Source organism: Nerophis lumbriciformis, linkage group LG10 (assembly GCF_033978685.3).
Source record: "Nerophis lumbriciformis linkage group LG10, RoL_Nlum_v2.1, whole genome shotgun sequence".
Lineage (NCBI taxonomy): Eukaryota > Metazoa > Chordata > Actinopteri > Syngnathiformes > Syngnathidae > Nerophis > Nerophis lumbriciformis.
Window position 1 is genome coordinate 8515001 of NC_084557.2, and position 22525 is coordinate 8537525.

At 38.7% G+C, this 22525-nt stretch overlaps 1 protein-coding gene across 2 annotated transcripts in view; it reads right to left on the reverse strand.

Moving 5' to 3' along the window:
* Window positions 1-758: 758 nt before the first annotated feature.
* LOC133612694 (ubiquitin-conjugating enzyme E2 Q2-like) overlaps window positions 759-22525 on the reverse strand; it is a 29886-nt gene continuing 8119 nt past the window's right edge. Inside the window, exons 2-13 of one of the 2 annotated variants that reach the window (XM_061970332.1) lie at window positions 16547-16651; window positions 12458-12580; window positions 12318-12374; window positions 12079-12228; window positions 7797-7881; window positions 6107-6167; window positions 5935-6025; window positions 5803-5861; window positions 5675-5723; window positions 5486-5581; window positions 2653-2719; window positions 759-2565 (exon numbers count right to left, since the gene is read on the reverse strand). In XM_061970332.1, coding sequence (XP_061826316.1) covers window positions 2534-2565; window positions 2653-2719; window positions 5486-5581; window positions 5675-5723; window positions 5803-5861; window positions 5935-6025; window positions 6107-6167; window positions 7797-7881; window positions 12079-12228; window positions 12318-12374; window positions 12458-12580; window positions 16547-16651 — 975 coding nt within the window. In that variant the 3' untranslated portion in view covers window positions 759-2533. Of the gene's footprint in view, window positions 2566-2652; window positions 2720-5485; window positions 5582-5674; window positions 5724-5802; window positions 5862-5934; window positions 6026-6106; window positions 6168-7796; window positions 7882-12078; window positions 12232-12317; window positions 12375-12457; window positions 12581-16546; window positions 16652-22525 lie in introns of both variants that reach the window. The other variant, XM_061970330.2, reaches the window with a different exon arrangement.

A 22525-nucleotide genomic window follows, 5' to 3' on the forward strand; every position in this document is an offset into this window, starting at 1 on the left:
CGTACCTGAAGTCAACTTGTCGGAGGTTGTCAGACGTAATTTCACCTCGTTGACACAAATAGATAAGGATGTGCTAATTCTGGAGGTCCAAAATCAAAGAATCCTTTAACAGGCATATCCTGGTCAGCTATATGGGGGGCTGTGTCAAATGCCAGCTGATACGACGCTCGCCAGGGATGATGTCACTGTTGTGTTGTTTGCTACAAATAGAATAATAAGGTAGTCGTTCGGCAAGGCAAAACTGTCGTCTTTTTTACGAGTCAAGTCATTACCGTCACAGACGCCCACCTCAAGACGTTCTATGGTGTTTCCGTCGAGCAGCTGTTATGTTTCTCAAATGGCAGTTTGCTTCTGTTCCTCTGGAAGGACAGAATAAACTGTTTGTGGTTCATTTTACGACAACTCCCCTTGTCACGTGCTTGTGCGCGGATTCGCGAGATATCATTAAAGTCCACGCTACTTCGTTGCACGACAGAGTCGCAACGTGCACATCAACCGGCGCTGAGGACTGGCGGACAGCGGAGACCTTCCGTGGCGGCGCCGTTCAGCAGCCGTTTCGCATCCAGTGGAAATCCTGGGTAAGCGTTGTAAAGGAGCCCAGACTAGTGTTATTTCCATTGATGGGAGTATAACAGGGTTCCTGGCTAAGAAGCCTTTTCGCAAGGCTGCTTGCTGTGTGTGTGATGGACTGAATAGTCAGCACTTGTGCAGCCCTTTGAGACATGTGATTTAGGGCTATATAAGTAAACATTGATTGATTGATAAACATTGAATAGCACACTAGTCACTGACAAACTCTTGCAATACAAGGGACATGAGTTTGATCCTACCTCAGACACATTCTTTTTTTAAATTTAACGGTGATTTATGATTGTCTGTATTCCGTGAAATTCTTAATATTTTGAAATACAAATGTTGACAGGTATGCTCGCGGGCACGGCAGAATGTTACTAAAGCTTTTCCTGGTGACAGTGCTGCCAACTCTCTTGAGATCATAAACCAGCTCCTCCCCTTCAATCATCTTACACCACCTGGTGAATATTCGGAGCTATTTTGAATATTCTGAGTTATTTTGAACATTCAAAATAACAACCGCAAGGGCAGTTGTTATTTTGTATTTCTTCCATTTATGAATTAATGCGCCATGGTGGTCCCTTTCTAAAAAAAGCCTCTTGCTGATAGTCTTGTAGTCCAACCCAGTCTTGTGCAGGTCTACGTCAGTCTTTTGACATTTGATGTGGATGGAGCAGTTTGAATGGAGGAGATCTTTTCTGTGACAGATGTATTAGCCAAAGAACGAGTTGAGATTAGGAGTATTTTTTAAAGGGGATAGGGCTAATTTGTGTACTTCATGGGCAGAGAAGGCTTATTGATTGGTCGGGGATCAAATGCTTATTTCCAACAATCAAATACAAAATAATGTATATCCTAAATGTTATTTATTCTGGATTTTTTATTTGTTGTTTTACTAAGTGTCTCTCTCCATTACAATAAACCTACCATAAACATTATGGACTGTTCATAACTTTGTAATGGAGTTCATTTACAAAATCAACATTGGATTATTTTTTCCCAATTGTATGCTTATTTACAGCAGCAGGTAAATTCATCTGATAAGGTAAGTCATATAACCGGATTGTGGGAAAGTGCAAATCACTACAATCAAAGTAGGTCGGTACTCACAAACCGCATTAGTACCAACCCCGGACATCCTGTTGAATTCCTCTTTAAAGTCAATTCAGCCGCATTCTACTCAAGAGGGATGTCACTGACAGCCACAAGTGAGTGTTGCACTACCACCATGAACCACATCAACGGTGTTGCTAGAAGTAACCAATAGAAAGCCACTTAATGCAGGGATGCCAGAAATAAGGCAAAGGGCGCATGGTTATTTCTGCTGAAACATTCTGAAATAACACGTCATGATGCTCATTTCAAACCTCACATCATATGACCACTGAAGTGCCTATTTGAATTTTTTTTTTTTACAAGTTCTCTCACGACAACCCATAGTTCATCTGGAACCAAACGCAGCATATTTTTCGAAGATAGAGCAGTATGTCATTTCCTTTTGAACATAACCATCCAAGCTATGACAACTGGCTCATTTATTGTCTAGGATGCTCATAATATAATAAAAAAAACATTTGCTAGAACAATGTGTGTACCTGTTAATAATAATAATAATAATAATAATAATTAAAAAAAAAAAAGCTCAATAAAAACACGTGAGGTGTCGTGCCATTTTCAGGGCTTGGGTACGACTTTCAGAGTTCCCATTTAAAGTCCATTTTGTCAAAGCAGCTAAAGAAGAAACGTTTCCTCCACGTTCGAACTGGAGAAAAGACAATCGGAGATATATGAACAGGGCAGGGAACGCCCTCACATCATACGAAGGATACTTGTCAGGTGAACCAACCAGGCAGGTCCGCAAGAAATGTGATGCACTCCCAACAAGTCAGACTGGGGGAAATACTCCAAAGAAAATGAGACACTTTGACCCATGTTCCCAGTGCATAGTAGTCGGATCTCCTTATCCATCCTCTTTAGGGGGTGTGTACCAGCCTAATACAGTAAGAAGGGGGAAAAAAGACTTGAGTCATGTAACTGGGCATGTACTGATCCCAAATCAGTGACAAGTGTACCACGTACCATTCTTTTCATGAATCTGCACAAGGGATTTGTATGACTGTTGTGCTCTGGCAAGATTGTACTGGTTCTTTGGGACAAAAACACACAATTAGATGAATGCAATGACTTGATAATTGACATCAACCAACAGTTGAGTAGCACAATCCAAGCAGAGGTACATACAGTACAGGCCAAAAGCTTGGACACACCTTCTCATTTCAATGCATTTATTTTCATGACTATTTACATTGTAGATTGTCACTGAAGGCATCAAAACTATGACACCAGTCATACAGAATAGTGCTGTTAGGATCCTGATAAGAGTGCGGAAATATGGCCATATCACACCAATTCTCAAATCCCTTCACTGGCTTCCTGTTCCACTCAGGATTGAATACAAAGTTTCCCTTCTAACCCACCAGTGCTTCCATGGAAATGCCGCCCTCTACCTCAAAGAACTACTCACCCCCAAATCCTCCCCACGACACATCCGCTCCGGACAGGCTAACCTCCTCCAACCTCCGAGGACAAAGCTACGAACAATGGGAGACCGGGCTTTCTGCTCCACCGCTTCCAGTCTGTGGAACGCTCTCCCTGACCACCTGAGGGCACCACAGACTGTGGATGCTTTTAAAAAAGGCTTAAAACCCCCCCTTTTTTTTTTTTTTTTTAGATATATGCATATTAGTTGTAGTTATTAGGCTGTTCTAGTTTTTATTTTTTTATTATCTTTTTATTTGTATTTTTTTTTAATACACTGTAGCACTTTGAGGTTGTTTACTTAATGTAAAGTGCTTTTTTACAAATAAAATCTATTATTATAAGTGAAAACCATTTCAGAATATAAAACATGTTTTCAGTTATTTCACCTTTTTTAGTTAAGTACATAACTCCACATGTGTTCATTCATAGTTTTGATGTGACAATCTACAATGTAAATAGTCATGAAAATAAAGAAAACGCATTGAATGAGAAGGTGTGTCCAAACTTTTGGCCAGTACTGTATGCCTGTTGGCAGCGGCATGATACTAAGAAAGCAGCTACTGCCATCTCATTAGGAGGTTGCAGTTAGGCGGTTAATACAGTGAAACCTGGATTTACAAACTTAACGGGTTCGTAAACGCTTGTATAGTGAAGCAAATGTCTCTTTCAGCCGCTCAGCCCCTCATCTTTGGAACTCATTACCACCAGACCTTCGTAACTTAAGACTCCATATCCCTCTTCAAATCAAGACTCAAAACACACCTATTCCTGACTGCTTATTCGTTGTAAATCTTATCAATCTTTGTTGTTGTTGTTGTTTTTATACAATTGATTTTATTGTTTTGATTTTGTACGGTGTCCTTGAGTGCCCAGAAAGGCGCCTTATAAGTCAAATTTATTTTTATTATCATTATTATATTATAGTGAAGCAAATGTCTCTTTCAGAAACAATGTAAACGTCAATAATGGGTTCCAGCCTCGACAAAAGTCCTTATTTTAGTGAAAGTTTGCCCACTTTGAACACAATATAAAGTGCTGTATAGTACTGTATATCAAACAAACATAAGGGGGCACACACACAAGTTACCATGGTGCACTCAAACAAAATCCAAATAATTATTATCTTTAATAAACATTACAAATAGTAAAATCCATGTGGAGGAGTTAATAAACGGGTAGGCTTTTATATCATATATTTAAAAATATTGACTAAATTCAGCTTCTGTGTGTTTACTTTGTATGAAAGTTCCCCCCACCGGCTTATTCGTCTTCATTTGGTGAATATTGTAGTAAAGAGCGGCGTGTTGGTCCTCCACGGAGATTGGCGCACCAATAACGCTCACATGCCAGAGAAAACTGTTTTCCAATCACGTAATCTAGGTGTGCTAATCCCATTTTTTCAAAAGCCAAAGACGATCAGATAGGGTGTTTCCATGTGTTTAAGAAAGCTAATTTTGAGCAGAATTATTTGAAAAATTTAACTAATTAATTGCATAGAAACATGCACCATAGCCAATTATGCAAGTATGTCGATGACATAATCTTCCACCACAAATAGATAGAAACCCTGATTAACACTTATTCTTCCAATGTTTTCGGTTCAACTGTAAGTATGACACAATTTAACGATCAGACAATTGCTAAAAGCCTGCATCCTAAATAATACTAAATGTGTTGCAATGTACCGGTAGTTCTACGCCATTGTAAACCACAACAATAAACATACAGTACAGGCCAAAAGTTTGGACACACCTTTTGATTCAATGTGTTTTCTTTATTTTCATGACTATTTGCATTGTAGATTGTCACTGAAGGCATCAAAACTATGAACGATCGCATGTGGAGTTATGTACTTAACAAAAAAAAGTGAAATAACTGAAAAAATGTTTTATATTAAAGTTTCTTCAAAAGAGCCACCCTTTGCTCTGATTACTGCTTTGCACACTCTTGGCATTCTCAAGATGAGCTTCAAGAGGTAGTCACCTGAAATGGTTTTCGCTTCACAGGTGTGCCTTATCAGGGTTGATTAGTGGAATTTCTTGCTTTATCAATGGGGTTGGGACCAACAGTTGTGTTGTGAATGAGAAGGTGTGTCCAAACTTTTGGCCTGTGCTATAGTTAAACTCAAAGCTCTCTAGCAGTCAAAACTGATCATTACTATGTATTTGTCAAGTCTCTTGCATTGCAAGCCATTTGGTGTACATAATGTTGGAGGGGGTGAGTCTATCCAAGCAGTCTTGCATATAACTAGATGGCAGATTTCAAATAGCAAACAAATTGGCTTTTAAATCCTTGTGATGTTGATGTTTAGCATGACTGAAGACACTTAAACACAAATAGTGGCAATCCATTAATACATAGATTGTGTCACCTTATTGGCCCCAAACTGAACCCTGGCCTTTCCTTTCACTAGAGTTGCATTTATCTGCATAATGACAGATTCTATGGAATAGGCACTGCTCCACCCCTGCAAAATACAAAAGAAAATACAGTCCCAGCAATTTTTTAATAAATGGTTTGGAAATCACAGTCATGTAGTAAGCTAACCTTATTAACCCACCTGTTTTGTGAGAAGTTCCATACACAATGCTCCTCCTCCAAGAACATAACTGGAAAATAAATGTGAGAATTATTCCTGGAAACGAATGTGTATTCAAACAGGGCAAGATGTGATGAGCACTCACTCACCCTCCAGAGAGCACAGGAGAGACAACTCGCACAAAAGGTGGGTCAAAAGGAAAATTATCCTGTCATAACAAGGAAAATAAATATGAGTCTTTAGTGCAGAAACAGAAGTTGATAGTGAATAAGATAACTCACTTTATAAGAGAAATTGAGCAAAATGTAGTCCACCCCTTCCTTTTCTTTTAAGACCTGCAAATCACTATGCAGCGGACTATCTGGGTCTACCCTAGAAAGAAACGGGTCAAATGTAACAGAAATCACACAAGCTGAAAAAACTTTGGAAATCAACAGATTTCTCGCCACTTACGTCCTTAACTTGACATGCCAATCATAAAGGCTGTCGTTGACTAGTTCCACTGAATAAATACCTGTGAAATGACACGTAGACACACAAGATATACATGGTTAGTACAGATATGAGACTAGGAGTGGGCCATATGACCTACAAATTATTCTAAATTATAATGTTTCCTTCATATTGTGATAGCCATAATTTTATTCATTGTTGAGCATGTTATATGAATAAATATGTTTGTTGATGTTGTGCATTAAGAGTGTTTACAATTCCAGAATTATTTTATGTTGTGTGCCAAGTGAGAGCTGGTCTTATGTGCTGTTGTGACTAATATTAGGATGTTTCTATAATAAATCAGATTTGAAAACATTGCATATGTAAAGAGTTTTAGATTAATTAGATGACACGCACGCACGCACGCACGCAATAATAAACTAGTGAGTCACTTAGTAAAGTCATGGATGTAAGATTGCATTCATTCTGCTACAAGTTTGTTTGTTTGTGCAATTCTGACATTGAGCTTTTTATTACATGTAATCTTAATATCATCATGATTATACTTTATAGGCAACTTTGGCCATGCAGCACTTGATCTAGTACAAGTTAGTGGGTTTAGTATTTGCCAATTATATGATTAAAAACTGGCCCAATTCCAACAGGTTTTACCTCCCGTGCCAACACTTTTGTCTCTGTGCTTCCCAAAAACACTTCCTCATTCTCTGCCAATCCGCTTTCAGGCACAGACGGTGTGTTTGCAAACATGGGAAACATGAACATCAGATCAAAACCACACAAACATAAAACTTTACCATCAGCCAGGTTGTTACAGTATGAATGGATATTTATAGCCTATTATTTACGCACTACTGATGCAGCCGAAACCGGATGATATGACGAAGTTAACAAGACGCACACATTTGCCTGGAGCATAGTCAGCATGCCTGCAACGTAATTATAAAGTATCCCAGATATACCCGCGTGCAGCGATCTACAAAATGTACAAATATTAAGAGGACAGTGGCGGCTTTCAAGAAGACAAAGTCCAACTGGAACATCAGCAGGAAGCAAGTGTGACGTCATGCTTGCTGCAGCTCGCCTCTTTTGTCGGGGACATCGAGAAACAGACGTAGAGTCTCTAAACACAAGTGCAGTCTATAATAACACCAGAAAAAGACGATACATTTGTTGCTAGTCCTTTTTAATAAAGAAAAAGTCCCTAAAAGTCTCTAGACATTTGAACAATTCTCAACAAAGCACATTGTACAATAAACAGCAACAATGGAAAATATAGCAAAACGATATCATATAAAAAAAACATGTTAATACTAATTAATACCACAGATATGGTTTTAAATGTATCTATACATTATTGGAGCCCTTTTAAACAAAATCATATCATAGCAAACTATGCAAATTATATGATGATGCCATTGTGACCACGCCCCTAACCACAGGTATCGACTTGGCAATCTAGGGGAGACCTAACCTTGACTTAAAGCTTCGTTTTCAAATGTTCCCATTTTCAGGCTGAAAAACCAACACTGTCTTTTAAACAAAGGGTTAAAACAATCTTGTTTCTAACTCCATGTGTATTAGCCAATGCTTGTCAACAAGGCCCGAACATTTACTCTTTCATTAATATTGCTGCATGAGTATGGGGAAACTGGACCGCTTTTGGTAAAGAAAATGAGTCTTTAGTCACCTGTCTTGTAACTCTGTGATCTGTAGATCTCCCTGAGTTCCTTCATGAGGCGGTCCGAGGCCTGCACAGAGCCAGAAACTGCGCCCTGAAAAATGCAGAACTAGATTACATCATTGTATTACTCCTTAAAGGGGAACTGCACTTTTTTTTGGAGTTTTGCCTCTCGTCCACAATCATTATGAAAGACATGACGGATGGATTTTTTTTAATGCATTCTAAATATTAAATAAATTAAAATGATCTGCGATGAGATGGCGACTTGTCCAGGGTGTACACCGCCTTCCGCCCGATTGTAGCTGAGATAGGCTCCAGCGCCCCCCGCGACCCCAAAGGGAATAAGCGGTAGAAAATGGATGGATGGAAATTAAAATGATTAAATATTAAAAAAAACATCCAAAACACCTCCATTAGGGTTTTATATAGATGATGTAAGTTCATATGCAATGTAGTAACGGAAACATTTACAATACAATTTTATATTTACGTAGTTTGATCATTTTAAACGTAACAAAAAAAGGTGAAATAACTGAAAACATGTTTTATATTCTAGTTTCTTCAAAATAGCCACACTTTGCTCTGATTACGGCTTTGCACACTCTTGGCATTCTCTCGATGAGCTGCAAGAGGTAGTCACCTGAAATAGTTTTCACTTCACAGGTGTCATAGTTTTGATGACTTCAGTGACAATCTACAATGTAAATAGTCATGAAAATAAAGAAAACTCAATGAAATGAGAAGGTGTGTCCAAACTTTTGGCCTGTACTGTACATGTGTTAAAATACGAAACTTCGACTATAGTAATGTTGAGCGTCCTCCATGCTCTTTGCCACTCTTTACCCCGACGGAGAGCCATATATACGGCCATTGCAGACAGCTAAATGCCCGGAGCTTTTTTTCCAACGTTTGAAAGTGAAGCCTAACATCTTTTAATTTACCTTTTTAGACATCAATAAGTTGACTTAATTATGTTATCCTAATGTGTAGCCAGAATAATGAAGTTTTGTAAACGTGTGCATCAATGTACCAATATTAGTTATTGCTGTTTTTTGTGTACATTTGCAAGGTATTTGAAAATGTTTACTTTTATCAATGATTATTTTGATCTTGTGTTTAACTTTTCTGTTTTTGTTGCTGTGCATAATAATCAAGGAGGAGCATTTGGACAACAACAGAGCAAAAAGAAATGACACAAAACATGTACAGTATATTCCAGTTTGGATTATCATTTAAAAACAAAGTATTTTTATAACATGTACAAATTAATAAACTCATGTGCTGAAACTGTAGTTGTTGTAATTTATTTCCTTTGCCTTCATTGCAAATAATATTATGCTATCCCAACATTTACTATTACTGGCTATAATGCAACCAAATGGACAAGATTAGAAAAGTTCATCAATTGTGAATGACGTATTAAGAAAGTAAGATTGTGTGGTGTTGCTGTATGGATGAGACCGTAAGGACTCTTTCCGAGATATCTTCTGGATTGTCTGTGTGTTTTTAAAAGGTACATGTCCCACTACAACAAGCATAAAAATGAATCCATCATTAACTAATAATTAGCAATAACAGCTTTAGAACACTTGTCAACACGCGACACATCTCCATGACAACCATCTAACATGATTGGTCGGCTCTAATCAGACGGCGACAGTAGCTTTTAGTAGCTTCCTCTAAAATAAGGTAAACAACCAAGACAACACTAAAAACGATTCGACATTCTTCTCTTAAGTTTGTTAATATTCAACCCCGCGCGACTGAGCAGAAAATACGTGACGTAAATGTAAGGGCGGGTACAACAGACGTAACCAGGAAGTGTCCCGTAGGCTAGACCGCCTCTATTCATATCGCTCCAGCCGCTGCTGGAGGACTCTTGCCAGGACCCACACTCTGCCGGCATGGGCTGGGTCCTTGGAAGGATGCTGCCCACGAATTGAGACACAGCTTATATTAGAAGAATTGAGCCTATGATAGAATAACACTTCAGATAAATGAAGCTGCACTGGAAACAGATGGACATGTTAGGCCACCAAAACCAGAACAACTCTCCAGAGTAACAATGCTTTTGAGAGAAAAACGACAAAATGAAAAGAGAATGGACAGACAGACAACACATTGAGTACACTGAGATATCTATGACCAAAATATTTAGAAAGGCACAATACATCTCAGTCTTTAATGAACAAGAGATACTAAGAGCCCTCAAAGAAAACAAAAGGTACAAAGTCTGCAGTGCTTTGGAAGGAATGATATCATTCCCTAAAAGAAGAAAATGGGACTCCCATTCATGACCTAGAAAGAATCACAGCAAGATGCGAAGAGTTCTGTGCAAACCTTTATGCCACAAAACACCCAGGACAAACTAGGCAATTGCTCAAACACAGCTACGGAACTATGTCCACCCATTCTTCTGTCCGAGGTCAGAGCAGCTTTTAAGCAGCTGAAGTGTAACAAGGCCCCAGAGGAAGATGGTGTTACAAGAGAAATACTAAAACATGGCGGTGAACCTATCGTCAAGACGTTTACAATGCTCTTTAACAAGTGCTTCTCTAGTGAGAGTCCCAGATGGATGGAAAAATGCATCAGTCATACTCAAAGAGAAGGGAGACACTAGAGGTATGAAAACTATAGACCTGTCAGTCTTCTACCTGTGACGTATAAGGTATTCTCACAGGTTTTATTGAGACGAGTGCTTGGAGCCATAGACAGACATCAACCATGAGAACAAACTGGATTCAGGGTGGACATTTCTACTATTGACCACATCAAGGCTGTCAGTCAACTACAAGAGAAAGCCAGTGAATATAATATCTAGAGGTGGAAATCTTTGGGCACCACACGATTTGATTACGATTACGATTCAGTGGCTATTATTAAATTAAAAATGTATTATTGCGGCATCTTTAATTCATGTATATTGATGTCGTTTTACATTTATTTTTGTTTAACTAAATAAGCGTTTATTACTTAGAACTTTAAAAAATGCACTTCGAATAAGAAAAGTTAAATGAATTCCCACGTTTATTAAATTAATGAAAATGTGTGAAAAACTGGACCATAGGTGTCCAATAGTTAAGGAGCTGATCTGATCTCTCGGTGAGGGGGCTTGCTACAGTCAGACACATTTTTACAACTGTCTGCATTCATTTATTTACAAGAAATAAATCAATTATCGATTATTGACGTTTACTAATCGATTCTATAATGAGGAACGTTTTTATAATATTTGAGCTGTTTTCTCAAACTTATTATAGTCGATTGTACGTAAATAATAGACTATATACCGTTATATCCATTCATACAATATATCATTTAAATTTGTTTTCATGAAAAAAAAAAGTGTTTTCATGTGGAAAATAAAAGTGTTTTCATGTGGAAAAAAAATAAAAATATTTTGATGGTGTGGCGGCTCAGAGAAAGACGGAGAGAATCATGCATGGCATCACTCGAAAGGACAAAAAACACATTTTGGCTTTGTTCTATTTGTCTCATTTATATATGTTGTGTTGGAGAGAATGTTTTTTGAATTTTAACAAATCATATTCAGAATGTTTGAGTTGCTTGTTATTAATTAATTCATTGAAAAGTTAAAATATCAATAAATTGCATCATTTATTGCTCTACGCAATGATTCTAATTGTTTGCATGGGTCAGAATTATAATAGGAAGTGTACTTCTACTCAAATTATAGTCAAGTAAAGAAATATTTGTTCACATTATCCTTATCCCTACACTAGAGTTGTATATTTTTATTAGATTATATGGACTTTGGGCAAAAAATGTATTTATTCTCACAAAATCTTGTGTAAATACATATACCGGTACATAAATATCGGTTATTGTTGTAAAGGTCTGGAAATGATCAGTTATCGGTATCGGTTCAAATTTCCATTATTGTGCATCCCCAGTTAGTAGGGGATCATATACTTATTTTACACAATGAAATGCAAATATTTTTTTTCCAAAACATGACTCTCTTTTACATATTATGTCTCTCACTGTTAAAATAAACCTAGCATTAAAGGTTTAGAACCTTTATTTTTTTCTCAGTGGGCGATTTCCAAAATCAGTGAGGAATCAAATATTTGTTTCCCTAATCTACAGTATCGGTAAAAAGTGTATAGAGTGCAGAATAGCACTTCTTGGAGTCACACTGTTGAGAGAGGCGTTGACAACCACAGCCGATTTGCATTTCGGCTACACACACAAAACAGCAAGATGTTATTTTAAGTGTACAATATGGGACTTTTAATACACTGGTATTTAGGGGGAAAAAACTTACATTTAAGTGGTCCTGTCTCTGGTTTTTACGAATCTTCTCCAAGATGGCAAGATTTTCTTTTTCGATTCCGTCATCTTCTGACTTTTTGCCTTCTACCGGCTCTTCTTCTTTCATGTCGTAATGGTCCAAGTCTTGGTCCAAGTCAATGTCCTGCTGCCACAGTGAATCAGTGGTATTTAGTTAAGAGGTCATAAAAAATAATAACAACACATTTCCCCAGAAGTAAAATACATTGCTACCTCTCCCATTTCTTCCTCTTCTTCCTCCTCAGACGTCACCTCATCAGATGGCCCATGCTGAATGAAGTGTGGTAAAACGACACAAGTTAAATAAGTCATACAACATGACAAAATAAACTGTTATTGCATTTAGCACATACTTTTCGTTCTTGAATAATGGGGCCAGCAGGTAGAGGCTGGTCGAGCATCTCTACATCTGGATGCTGAGGCAGGTTGTAAAGCCGACAGAGGTCACAAATGAGACGCTTTAACTGCTGAAGAAGCTGCACAGAGTGTTGACAGAAAAGAACATTAAAAATGGATTATGTCACCGGCTCAAAATTACATTTTTTTTTCCCCAATAAAAAAAAACACACTAGAACTCCACCAATGGCTAGCAATTGCAACCAATAGTAGTTTGACAAAATAGATTTACGAATACATGTACAGTACAGGCCAAAGGTTTGGACACACCTTCACATGCAATGTGTTTTCTTTATTTTCATGACTATTTACATTGTAGATTGTCACATCAAAACTATGAATGAACGATAGTCACATCAAAACTATGAATGAACACATGTGGAGTTATGTACTTAACAAAAAAAGGTGAAATAACTGAAAACATGTTTTATATTCTAGTTTCTTCAAAATAGCCACCCTTTGCTCTGGTTACTGCTTTGTACGCTCTTGGCATTCTCTCCATGAGCTTCAAGAGGTAGTCACCTGAAATGGTTTTCACTTCACAAAGGGTGGCTATTTTGAAGAAACTAGAATATAAAAACATGTTTTCAGTTATTTCACCCTTTTTTGTTAAGTACGTAACTCCACATGTGTTCATTCATAGTTTTGATGCCTTCAGTGACAATCTAGAATGTCATAGTCATGAAAATAAAGAAAAGACATTGAATGAGAAGGTGTGTCCAAACTTTTGGCCTGTACTATATATATTTGCCACAACTAAGGTTGAACTTTATTAAAAAATGCTATTTGGGACGAATAAAGTGACTAGCATTCAAGCTGTCAATCACAGCATGACAGTTGCACATATACAAAAGAGATCTTCGAAAGGACTTAAAACAGATGTTGTAGTGGTTGCTATATTCTTGTGAACCGGTGAGTGAAATCATACGTTTTTCCAAACACTGCTTTTGTGCATAACATTAGAGATCGACCGGTACGTTTTTTTCAGGGCCGATGCCGATTATTAGTAGTCAAGGAGGCTGATAATCGGTATTTGGAGTCGATATTCATTTGCAATAAAAGTTATTTACCGTATTTTCCGCACTATAAGCCGCCCCGGGTTATTAGCCGCACCTTCAATGAATGGCATATTTCAAAACTTTGTTCACCTATAAGCCGCCCCGGGTTATAAGCTGCACCTACGCTGCGCTAAAGGGAATGTCAAAAAAACAGTCAGATAGGTCAGTCAAACTTTAATAATATATTACAAACCAGCGTTTTAACAACTCTGTTCACCCCCAAAATGTAATGTGCAAATGTGCAATCACAAAAATAGTAACACTCAAAATAGTGCAGAGCAATAGCAACAATAACAACTCAACGTTGCTCGAACGTTAATGTCACACAACACACAAAATAAACATTTAAAGCTCACTTTCTGAAGTTATTCCTGATCCATAAATCCCTCGAATTCTTCTTCGGTGTCTGAATTAAAAAGTTGGGCGAATACGGCATCCAAAATGGCCGGCTCCGTCTCGTCGAAGTCATCAGAGTAAGTGTCGCTGTTGTTGTCCAGCAGTTCCGTGAATCCTGCCTTCCGGAAAGCTCGGACCACAGTTGAGACCGATATATTCGCTCAGGCATTTACAATCCACTGGCAGATGTTGGCGTATGTCGTCCGGCGCTGTCTCCCTGTCTTAGTGGCGCAGGTCATCTTGTTGCTTCCTCCACCTACGCACCATTGATTCATTTATGTTCAATTCTCTTGCTGCTGCTCTATTTCCGTGTTCTACTGCGTGACTTATTGCTTTGAGTTTGAATTCTGCGTTGTACGCGTGTCTCTTAATAGGAGCCATTTTGTGGTCTTTACTGATGTAAACACACAAATGAAATGAAACGTAATATCCGCGCGCTTCTTCTTCTACGGGGGCGGGTGGTTGCTTACAGTAGAAGAAGAAGCGCTTCCTCTTCTATGGGGGCGGGTGCTTACCTTGGCGGTTGCTTACCGTAGAAGAAGAAGCGCTTCCTCTTCTACGGGGAAAAAAGATGGCGGCTGTTTACCGTAGTTGCGAGACCTAAACTTTATTAAAATGAATATTAATAGTAATCCATATATAAGGCGCACCGGGTTATAAGCCGCACTGTCAGCTTTTGAGAAAATTTGTGGTTTTTAGGTGCGGCTTATAGTGCGGAAAATACGGTAAACATGAATAGGATGTCAGTAAACAAGGCTTTAAGTTGCTTTTTTAAACATTCTTTTTGTGGAAAGGTCAGACCAGTAGTGACATAATGTTTAATGCGGCGCTAATGCTGTTTTTGATTTAGCACCAAACAACATCAGAGGATTTCACAAAGACCTTATGGCCGATATGGGCATCTATATCAACAAAATGATTTGCCTGAGAAGCTAGACGGGACAAAAAACATAAAAACAATAAAATAAAATAAAATGACCAAAATATGGTAAATATTGTATATTTTACATATTGTAATGAACATGTTTGTTACTACATTTAATATATATATATTCTCGCAGTGTGTATATAAAACGATGATGGAGGGTTTTAAGGTTGTTTTTAGGGCTGCGAATCTCTGGGTGTCCCACGATTCGATTCAATATCGATTCTTGGGGGTCACGATTCGATTATAAATCGATTTTTTTCTCTCGATTCAACGCGACTCTCGATTCAAAAACGATATTTTTACGATTCAAAGGATTCTCTATTCATTCAATACATAGGATTTCAGCATGATCTACCCCAGTCTGCTGACATGCAAGCAGAGTAGTAGATTTTTGTAACAAGCTTTTACAATTGTAAAGGACAATGTTTTATCAACTGATTGCAATAATGTACATTTGTTTTAACTACTAAATTAACTAAAAATATGACATTTTATCTTTGTGAAAATATTGGACACAGTGTGTTGTCAAGCTTATGAGATGCGATGCAAGTGTAAGCCACTGTGACACTATTGTTCTTTTTTTTTAATAAATATCTAATGATAATGTCAATGAGGGATTTTTAATCACTGCTATGTTGAAATTGTAACTAATATCGATACTGTTGTTGATAATATTAATTTTTGTTTCACTACTTTTGGTTTGTTCTGTGTCGTGTTTGTGTCTCCTCTCAATTGCTCTGTTTATTGCAGTTCTGAGTGTTGCTGGGTCGGGTTTGGTTTTGGAATTGGATTGCATTGTTATGGTATTGCGGTGTATTGTTTTGTTGGATTGATTAATTAAAAAAAAAAAAAATTAAAACATTTTTTTTAATGAAAAAAAATCAATAAAAAAAATAAATAAATAAAAATCGATTTTTGAAAAATGAGAATCAGTACTGAATCGCACAACGTGAGAATCGTGATTTGAATTTGAAAATATTTTTTCCCCACACCCCTAGTTGTTTTAGAGGGCCTTGAAGGCTACAATGGTGACTCTCATTAGCCACATCTTGCAAGCGTTTTTTTGTGTTGAGAATCCTAAAAAAAAAAGAAAATACATGTGTTCTTGTCTCTCATAGGGATTGTGAATGACAGGCAACATTTTTTATAAAGTGCAGCTCCCCTATAAAAAAACATGACTATTTGCCAGGTAGCGACAGGTGTGGCTCGTCACTTAAAAAACTTATGGAGGAACTAGAAAAAAACGGTAACAAAACAACATTCAAAATAGTAAACACAACAAAAACACAGGAACGGAACATGACAATATAGTAAAGGAAACTTTATAGTTAGCGGTACCTTCAATTTAGTTGTCAAAATATGTTTGTGGCTCTAATTAAGCTTTGATTTAGTGGCAACTGGCCCAAATGGCTATTATGATGCAAAAGGTTGCTGATCCCTGCTCTAGTCAAGTACGATCATCTTGAGTCTTTTTGCCTTTTTCTGTGTAAAACATCCTAAATGACATCTTTTCATCTGTGTGGATCCCCATGTGCTCTTAAAAAACAACAACTTTCAACTTAATGCATCCATTATGGGGAAATCTAAAGAATCTGATTTTATTATGAAAATCCTTTAGTCAAAGAGCTGTAGTCTGTGAACTGGATCCATGTGGGTAAACTTACCAACGTGCTGCCTTTGCGGACATCTTCTAAGCGCTCCAACACTTCTGCCAGACTTGGATCATCGGAGTCTACAAACCATATTGGGGGTGTTGAGGGATAAGACTCCTGCAAGAAAACAGAAAATGGCAATGAAGACGGCGTGTTGATTCAGGCTCCTGGAAACTACAAACTGGACTGGTAAATATATAGACGAACACACACAGTACAGGCCAAAAGTTTGGACACACCTTCTCATTCAATGCGTTTTCTTTATTTTCATGACTATTAACATTGTAGATTGTCACTGAAGGCATCAAAACTATGAATGAACACATGTGGAGTTATGTACTTAACAAAAAAACGTGAAATAAATGAAACTACCGTATTTTCCGCACTATAAGGCGCACCTAAAAACCACAATTTTTCTCAAAATCTGACAGTGCGCCTAATAACCCGGTGCGCTTTATTACGATTCATTTTCATAAAGTTTCGGTCTCGCAACTTCGGTAAACAGCCGCCATCTTTTTTCCCGGTAGAACAGGAAGCGCTTCTTCTTCTACGCAAGCAACCGCCAAGGAAAGCACCCGCCCCCATAGAACAGGAAGCGCTTCACCCGCCCCCATAGAACAGGAAGCGCTTCACCCGCCCCCGGAAGAAGAAGAAAAAACGCGCGGATATCACCGTACGTTTCATTTCCTGTTTACATCTGTAAAGACCACAAAATGGCTCCTGCTAAACGATCCGGTTCATAAAAAGACGCAATCTCTCCATCCGCACACGGATTACTACCGTATTTCACAGCAACTGAACCGCACTGTGGAACGGGAGCACGTACGGTGAATATTCGCTCCACAGGGAATGAAGTCATCCTTCACTGTGGTTCTAGCTTGCCATGCTAACTTCCACTCATGGTGATATTCAAAAGGAAGACCTTGCCAAAAGAGACCTTTCCAGCCGGCGTCATCATAAAAGCTAACTCGAAGGGATGGATGGATGAAGAAAAGATGAGCGAGTGGTTAAGGGAAGTTTACGCGAAGCCGGGTGGCTTTTTTCACACAGCTCCGAAGGCGAACACACCTTCACTAAGACGGGCAGACAGCCTCGGACGACATACGCCAACATCTGCCAGTGGATCGTAAATGCTTGGGCAGATATTTCGGTCACAACTGTGGTCCGAGCTTTCCGGAAGGCAGGATTCACAGAACAACAGCGACACTGACTCCCGATGACTTCTACGAGACGGAACCGGCCATTTTGGATCCCACGCTTGCGCAATTTTTCAATTCGGACACCGAAGACGAAGAATTCGAAGGATTTACGAATGAAGAATAACTTCAGAAGGTGAGCGCTATGTTTATTTTGTGTGTTGTGACATTAACGTTCGAGCAACATTATGTTACTATTGCTCTACACCATTTTGAATTTTACTATGTTTGTGATTGCACATTTGCGTACATTTTGGGACAGAGTTGTTAGAACGCTGGTTTTCAATATATTATTAAAGTTTGACTGAACTATCTGACTGTTTTTTTGACATTCACTTTAGCGCAGCGTTTTTTTGACATTCACTTTAGCGCAGCGTAGGCGCGGCTTTTAGTCCGGGGCGGCTTATTGGTGGACAAAATTATGAAATATGTAATTCATAGAAGGTGCGGCTAATAATCCGGTGCGCCTTATAGTGCGGAAAATACGGTATGTTTTAAATTCTAGTTTCTTCAAAATAGCCACCCTTTCCTCTGATTACTGCTTTGCACACTCTTGGCATTCTCTCCACGAGCTTCAAGAGGTAGTCACCTGAAATGGTTCCCACTTCACAGGTGTCATAGTTTCGATGCCTTCAGTGACAATGTACAATGTAAACAGTCATGAAAATAAAGAAAACACAATTAAATGAGAAGGTGTTATGTTATATATTGGTAAATACATGTATTTACATGCTTAACAATGCATGTGATCAGGTACTATGATTTTGACAGAGACTCTAGAGTCCTTTCTTGTTTTTCTTTATCTCAAGATCAATATCTTGTTTTTCTTTTCTCTATTGGACATGTGCAAAGTAAATGTGAAAAAGGGTAGGCATAATAAGCTTTTAGCTTCAGGCTATACCTTTTTGGTCAGGAAATGTAAACCGATACTTTTATTTATTTATCTGCTATGTACTTGAAATGTACTGTTTACATGAACTGATGACCGAATAAAACCACAGAATTGAAAAAAAAAAGAATTGAGAACAGACGCTGGCTTGACAACCACGCATATTTAATGAACGGGTCATTTAAAACCAAGCAATATGGTGGATGTCGCGCCACATAAATAAGACTGTCCACGAAACAGGACAGCTTTGTGGCAGCCAATCATCTCCACGAGTCCATCTTTGCTAAACCCGTCACCGGGCTGAGTCCATCTTCCGGTGGCCAACCACGCAACCGGGTCTCTTCTTTCCAAACGCCTATCAAATGTCCAGCTCCATCTTTTGGTTGCCCAATCACGTGAATGCAAACGTTTTGGCCCGCCCCTCCATAGCGATCATTTGAGCTTTTTGCATGTCTCGTAGTGGCAGCACTTTGTAGTCTTTTAGGCCTAATATTCATTTCACTATTAATCATCTCTTAAGTTTAACAATACTGCCAACTGTTGTCTCTTTTCATTATTTATGCATATGTATAAAGACACTTGTCACATTTAGGATGTATTGTCTGGTGATTAGCAAGCGCATTAGTGGTACACGGACGGGCTTAGTACATTGTTTGATTTCTTTGCTTAATCCATTCCATCATTTAATTCCACATACTGATATACTGAAGGTCTTAAGTGTTGTACGTGCGTACAAATGTTTTAAATTACATTTTCCTCTAAGGTTATATTTCTCCTCTTTTGTTGAGAAGAATTGTTGTATATTATTGGGTAGCAGGTTATAGTTTGCTTTGTGTACAATTTCAGCTGTTTGCAAATTCCCCATGTCGTGGAATTTCAGTATTTTCGACTCAATAAATAAAGGTTTTGTATATTCTCTAAATCCAACATTGTGTATTATTCTAACTGATCTTTTTTGTAACACTGTTAATGAATGAAGTGTTCTTTTGTAGATGTTTCCCCATATTTCTACACAATAACTCAGATATGTAACACTAGCAAGCAGTAGAGAATATGAAGTGATTTTTGGTCTAGAACATGTTTTGCTTTATCCATTATTGATATTGAGCCAGATGAGGTGGTTCAACGTCTCCCTAGGGAGGTGTTTAGGACACGTCCGACCGTTAGGATGCCACAGGGAAGACCCAGGACATGTTGGGAAGACTATGTCTCCCGGCTGGCCTGGGAACGCCTCGGGATCCCCCGGGAAGAGCTGGACGAAGTGGCTGGGGAGAGGGAAGTCTGGGCTTCCCTGCTTAGGCTGCTGCCCCCACGACCCGACCTCGGATCAGCGGAAGAAGATGGATGGATGGATGGATGGATTATTGATATCCATCCATCCATTTTCTACCGCTTGTCCCTTTTGGGGTCGCGGGGGGTGCTGGAGCCTATCTCAGCTGCATTCGGGCGGAAGGCGGGGTACACCCTGGACAAGTCGCCACCTCATCACAGGGCCAACACAGATAGACAGAGAACATTCACACTCACATTCACACACTAGGGACCATTTAGTGTTGCCAATCAACCTATCCCCAGGTGCATGTCTTTGGAGGTGGGAGGAAGCCGGAGTATCCGGAGGGAACCCACGCAGTCACGGGGAGAACATGCAAACTCCACACAGAAAGATCCCGAGCGCAAGATCAAACCTTCGTATTGTGAGGCAGACGTACTAACCCCTTTTCCACCGTGCTGCCTGGATTATTGATATATTTCTTGTTATTTTATGTTGTATATTTTTTACATGAGCATTCCAGTTCAATTTATCATCAATTATTATACCTATAAATGTGGTTTCATTTACTCTTTCAATTTGTATTCCGTCTGTGTATTAGTGTTTGACTTTCTCTTCTACTGTTAGCATTATTTTAGTCTTACTGGGGATTCAAAGATAGTCTGTTTTGATCAAACCATCTTTTTTAATTTGTTAATTTCTTCTGTTATTATTTGCATTAGCTTCTCTGTGTTCTCTCCAGAACAAAACACTGTTGTGTCATCAGCGAATAATACTAACTTTATGGTTCGGGCATCTGGTCAGGATGCCACCCGAACGCCTCCCTAGGGAGGTTTTTCGGGCACGTCCGACCGGCAGGAGCCCACGGGGAAGACCCAGGACATGTTGGGAAGACTACCGTATTCTTCGGAGTATAAGTCGCTCCGGAGTATAAGTCGCACCGGCCGAAAATGCATAATAAAGAAGGAAAAAAACATATATAAGTCGCACTGGAGTATAAGTCGCATTTTTTGGGGACATTTATTTGATAAAACCCAACACCAAGAATAGACATTTGAAAGGCAATTTAAAATAAATAAAGAATAGTGAACAGGCTGAATAAGTGTACGTTATATGAGGCATAAATAACCAACTGAGAACGTGCCTGGTATGTTAACATAACATATTATGGTAAGAGTCATTCAAATAACTATAACATATAGAACATGCTATACGTTTACCAAACAATCTGTCACTCCTAATCTCTAAATCCCATGAAATCTTATACGTCTAGTCTCTTACGTGAATGAGATAAATAATATCATTTGATATTTTAAGGTAATGTGTTAATAATTTCACACATAAGTCGCTCCTGAGTATAAGTCGCGCCAAACTATGAAAAAAACTGCGACTTATAGTCCGAAAAATACGGTATGTCTCCCGGCTGGCCTGGGAACGCCTCGGAATCCCCCAGGCAGAGCTGGACGAATTGGCTGGGGAGAGGGAAGTCTGGGCTTCTCTGCCCCGCGACCCGACCTCGGATAAGCGGAAGAAGATGGATTATTGATATATTTCTTGCTATTTTACGTTGTATATTTTTTACATGACATTTCCAGTTCAATTTGTCATCAATCGTTATACTTAGAAATGTGGTTTCATTTACTCTTTCAATTTGTACTTCCCTTTATTGTCATTCAAATGGGAACTTTACAGTACAGATAAGAACGAAATTTCGTTGCATTAGCTCATGTTAGGATAAAAGAGCAATAAGGTGCAGATATAACCTATTTGTGTTTGACTTTCTCATCTACTGTTACCAAATAGCATTATTTTAGTCTTACTGGGATTCAAAGATAGTCTGTTTTGGTCAAAACATCTTTTTTAATGTGTTCATTTCTTCTGTTATTATTTGCATTAGCTTCTCTGTGTTCGCTCCAGAACAAAACGCTGTTGTGTCATCCGCGAATAATACTAACTTTATGGTTCGGGCATCTGGTCAGGATGCCACCCGAATGCCTCCCTTGGGAGGTGTTTGGGGCACGTCCGACCAGTGGGAGACCACGGGGAAGACCCAGGACATGTTGGGAAGACTACCGTATTTTTCGGAGTATAAGTCGCACCGGACGAAAATGCATAATAAAGAAGGAACAAAACATATATAAGTCACACTGGAGTATAAGTCGCATTTTTGGGGGAAATTTATTTGATAAAACCCAACACCAAGAATAGACATTTGAAAGGCAATTTAAAATAAATAAAGAATAATGAACAACAGGCTGAATAAGTGAAGTTATATGAGGCATAAATAACCAACTGAGAACGTGCCTGGCATGTTAACATAACATATTATGGTAAGAGTCATTCAAATAACTATAACATATAGAACATGTTATACGTTTACCAAACAATCTGTCACTCCTAATCGCTAAATCCCATGAAATCTTATACGTCTAGTCTCTTGCGTGAATGAGCTAAATAATATTATTTGATATTTTAATGTGTTAATAGTTTCACACATAAGTCGCTCCTGAGTATAAGTCGCACCCCCGGCCAAACTGTGAAAAAAACTGCGACTTATAGTCCGAAAAATACGGTATGTCTCCCGGCTGGCCTGGGAACGCCTCGGAATCCCCCAGGCAGAGCTGGACAAAGTGGCC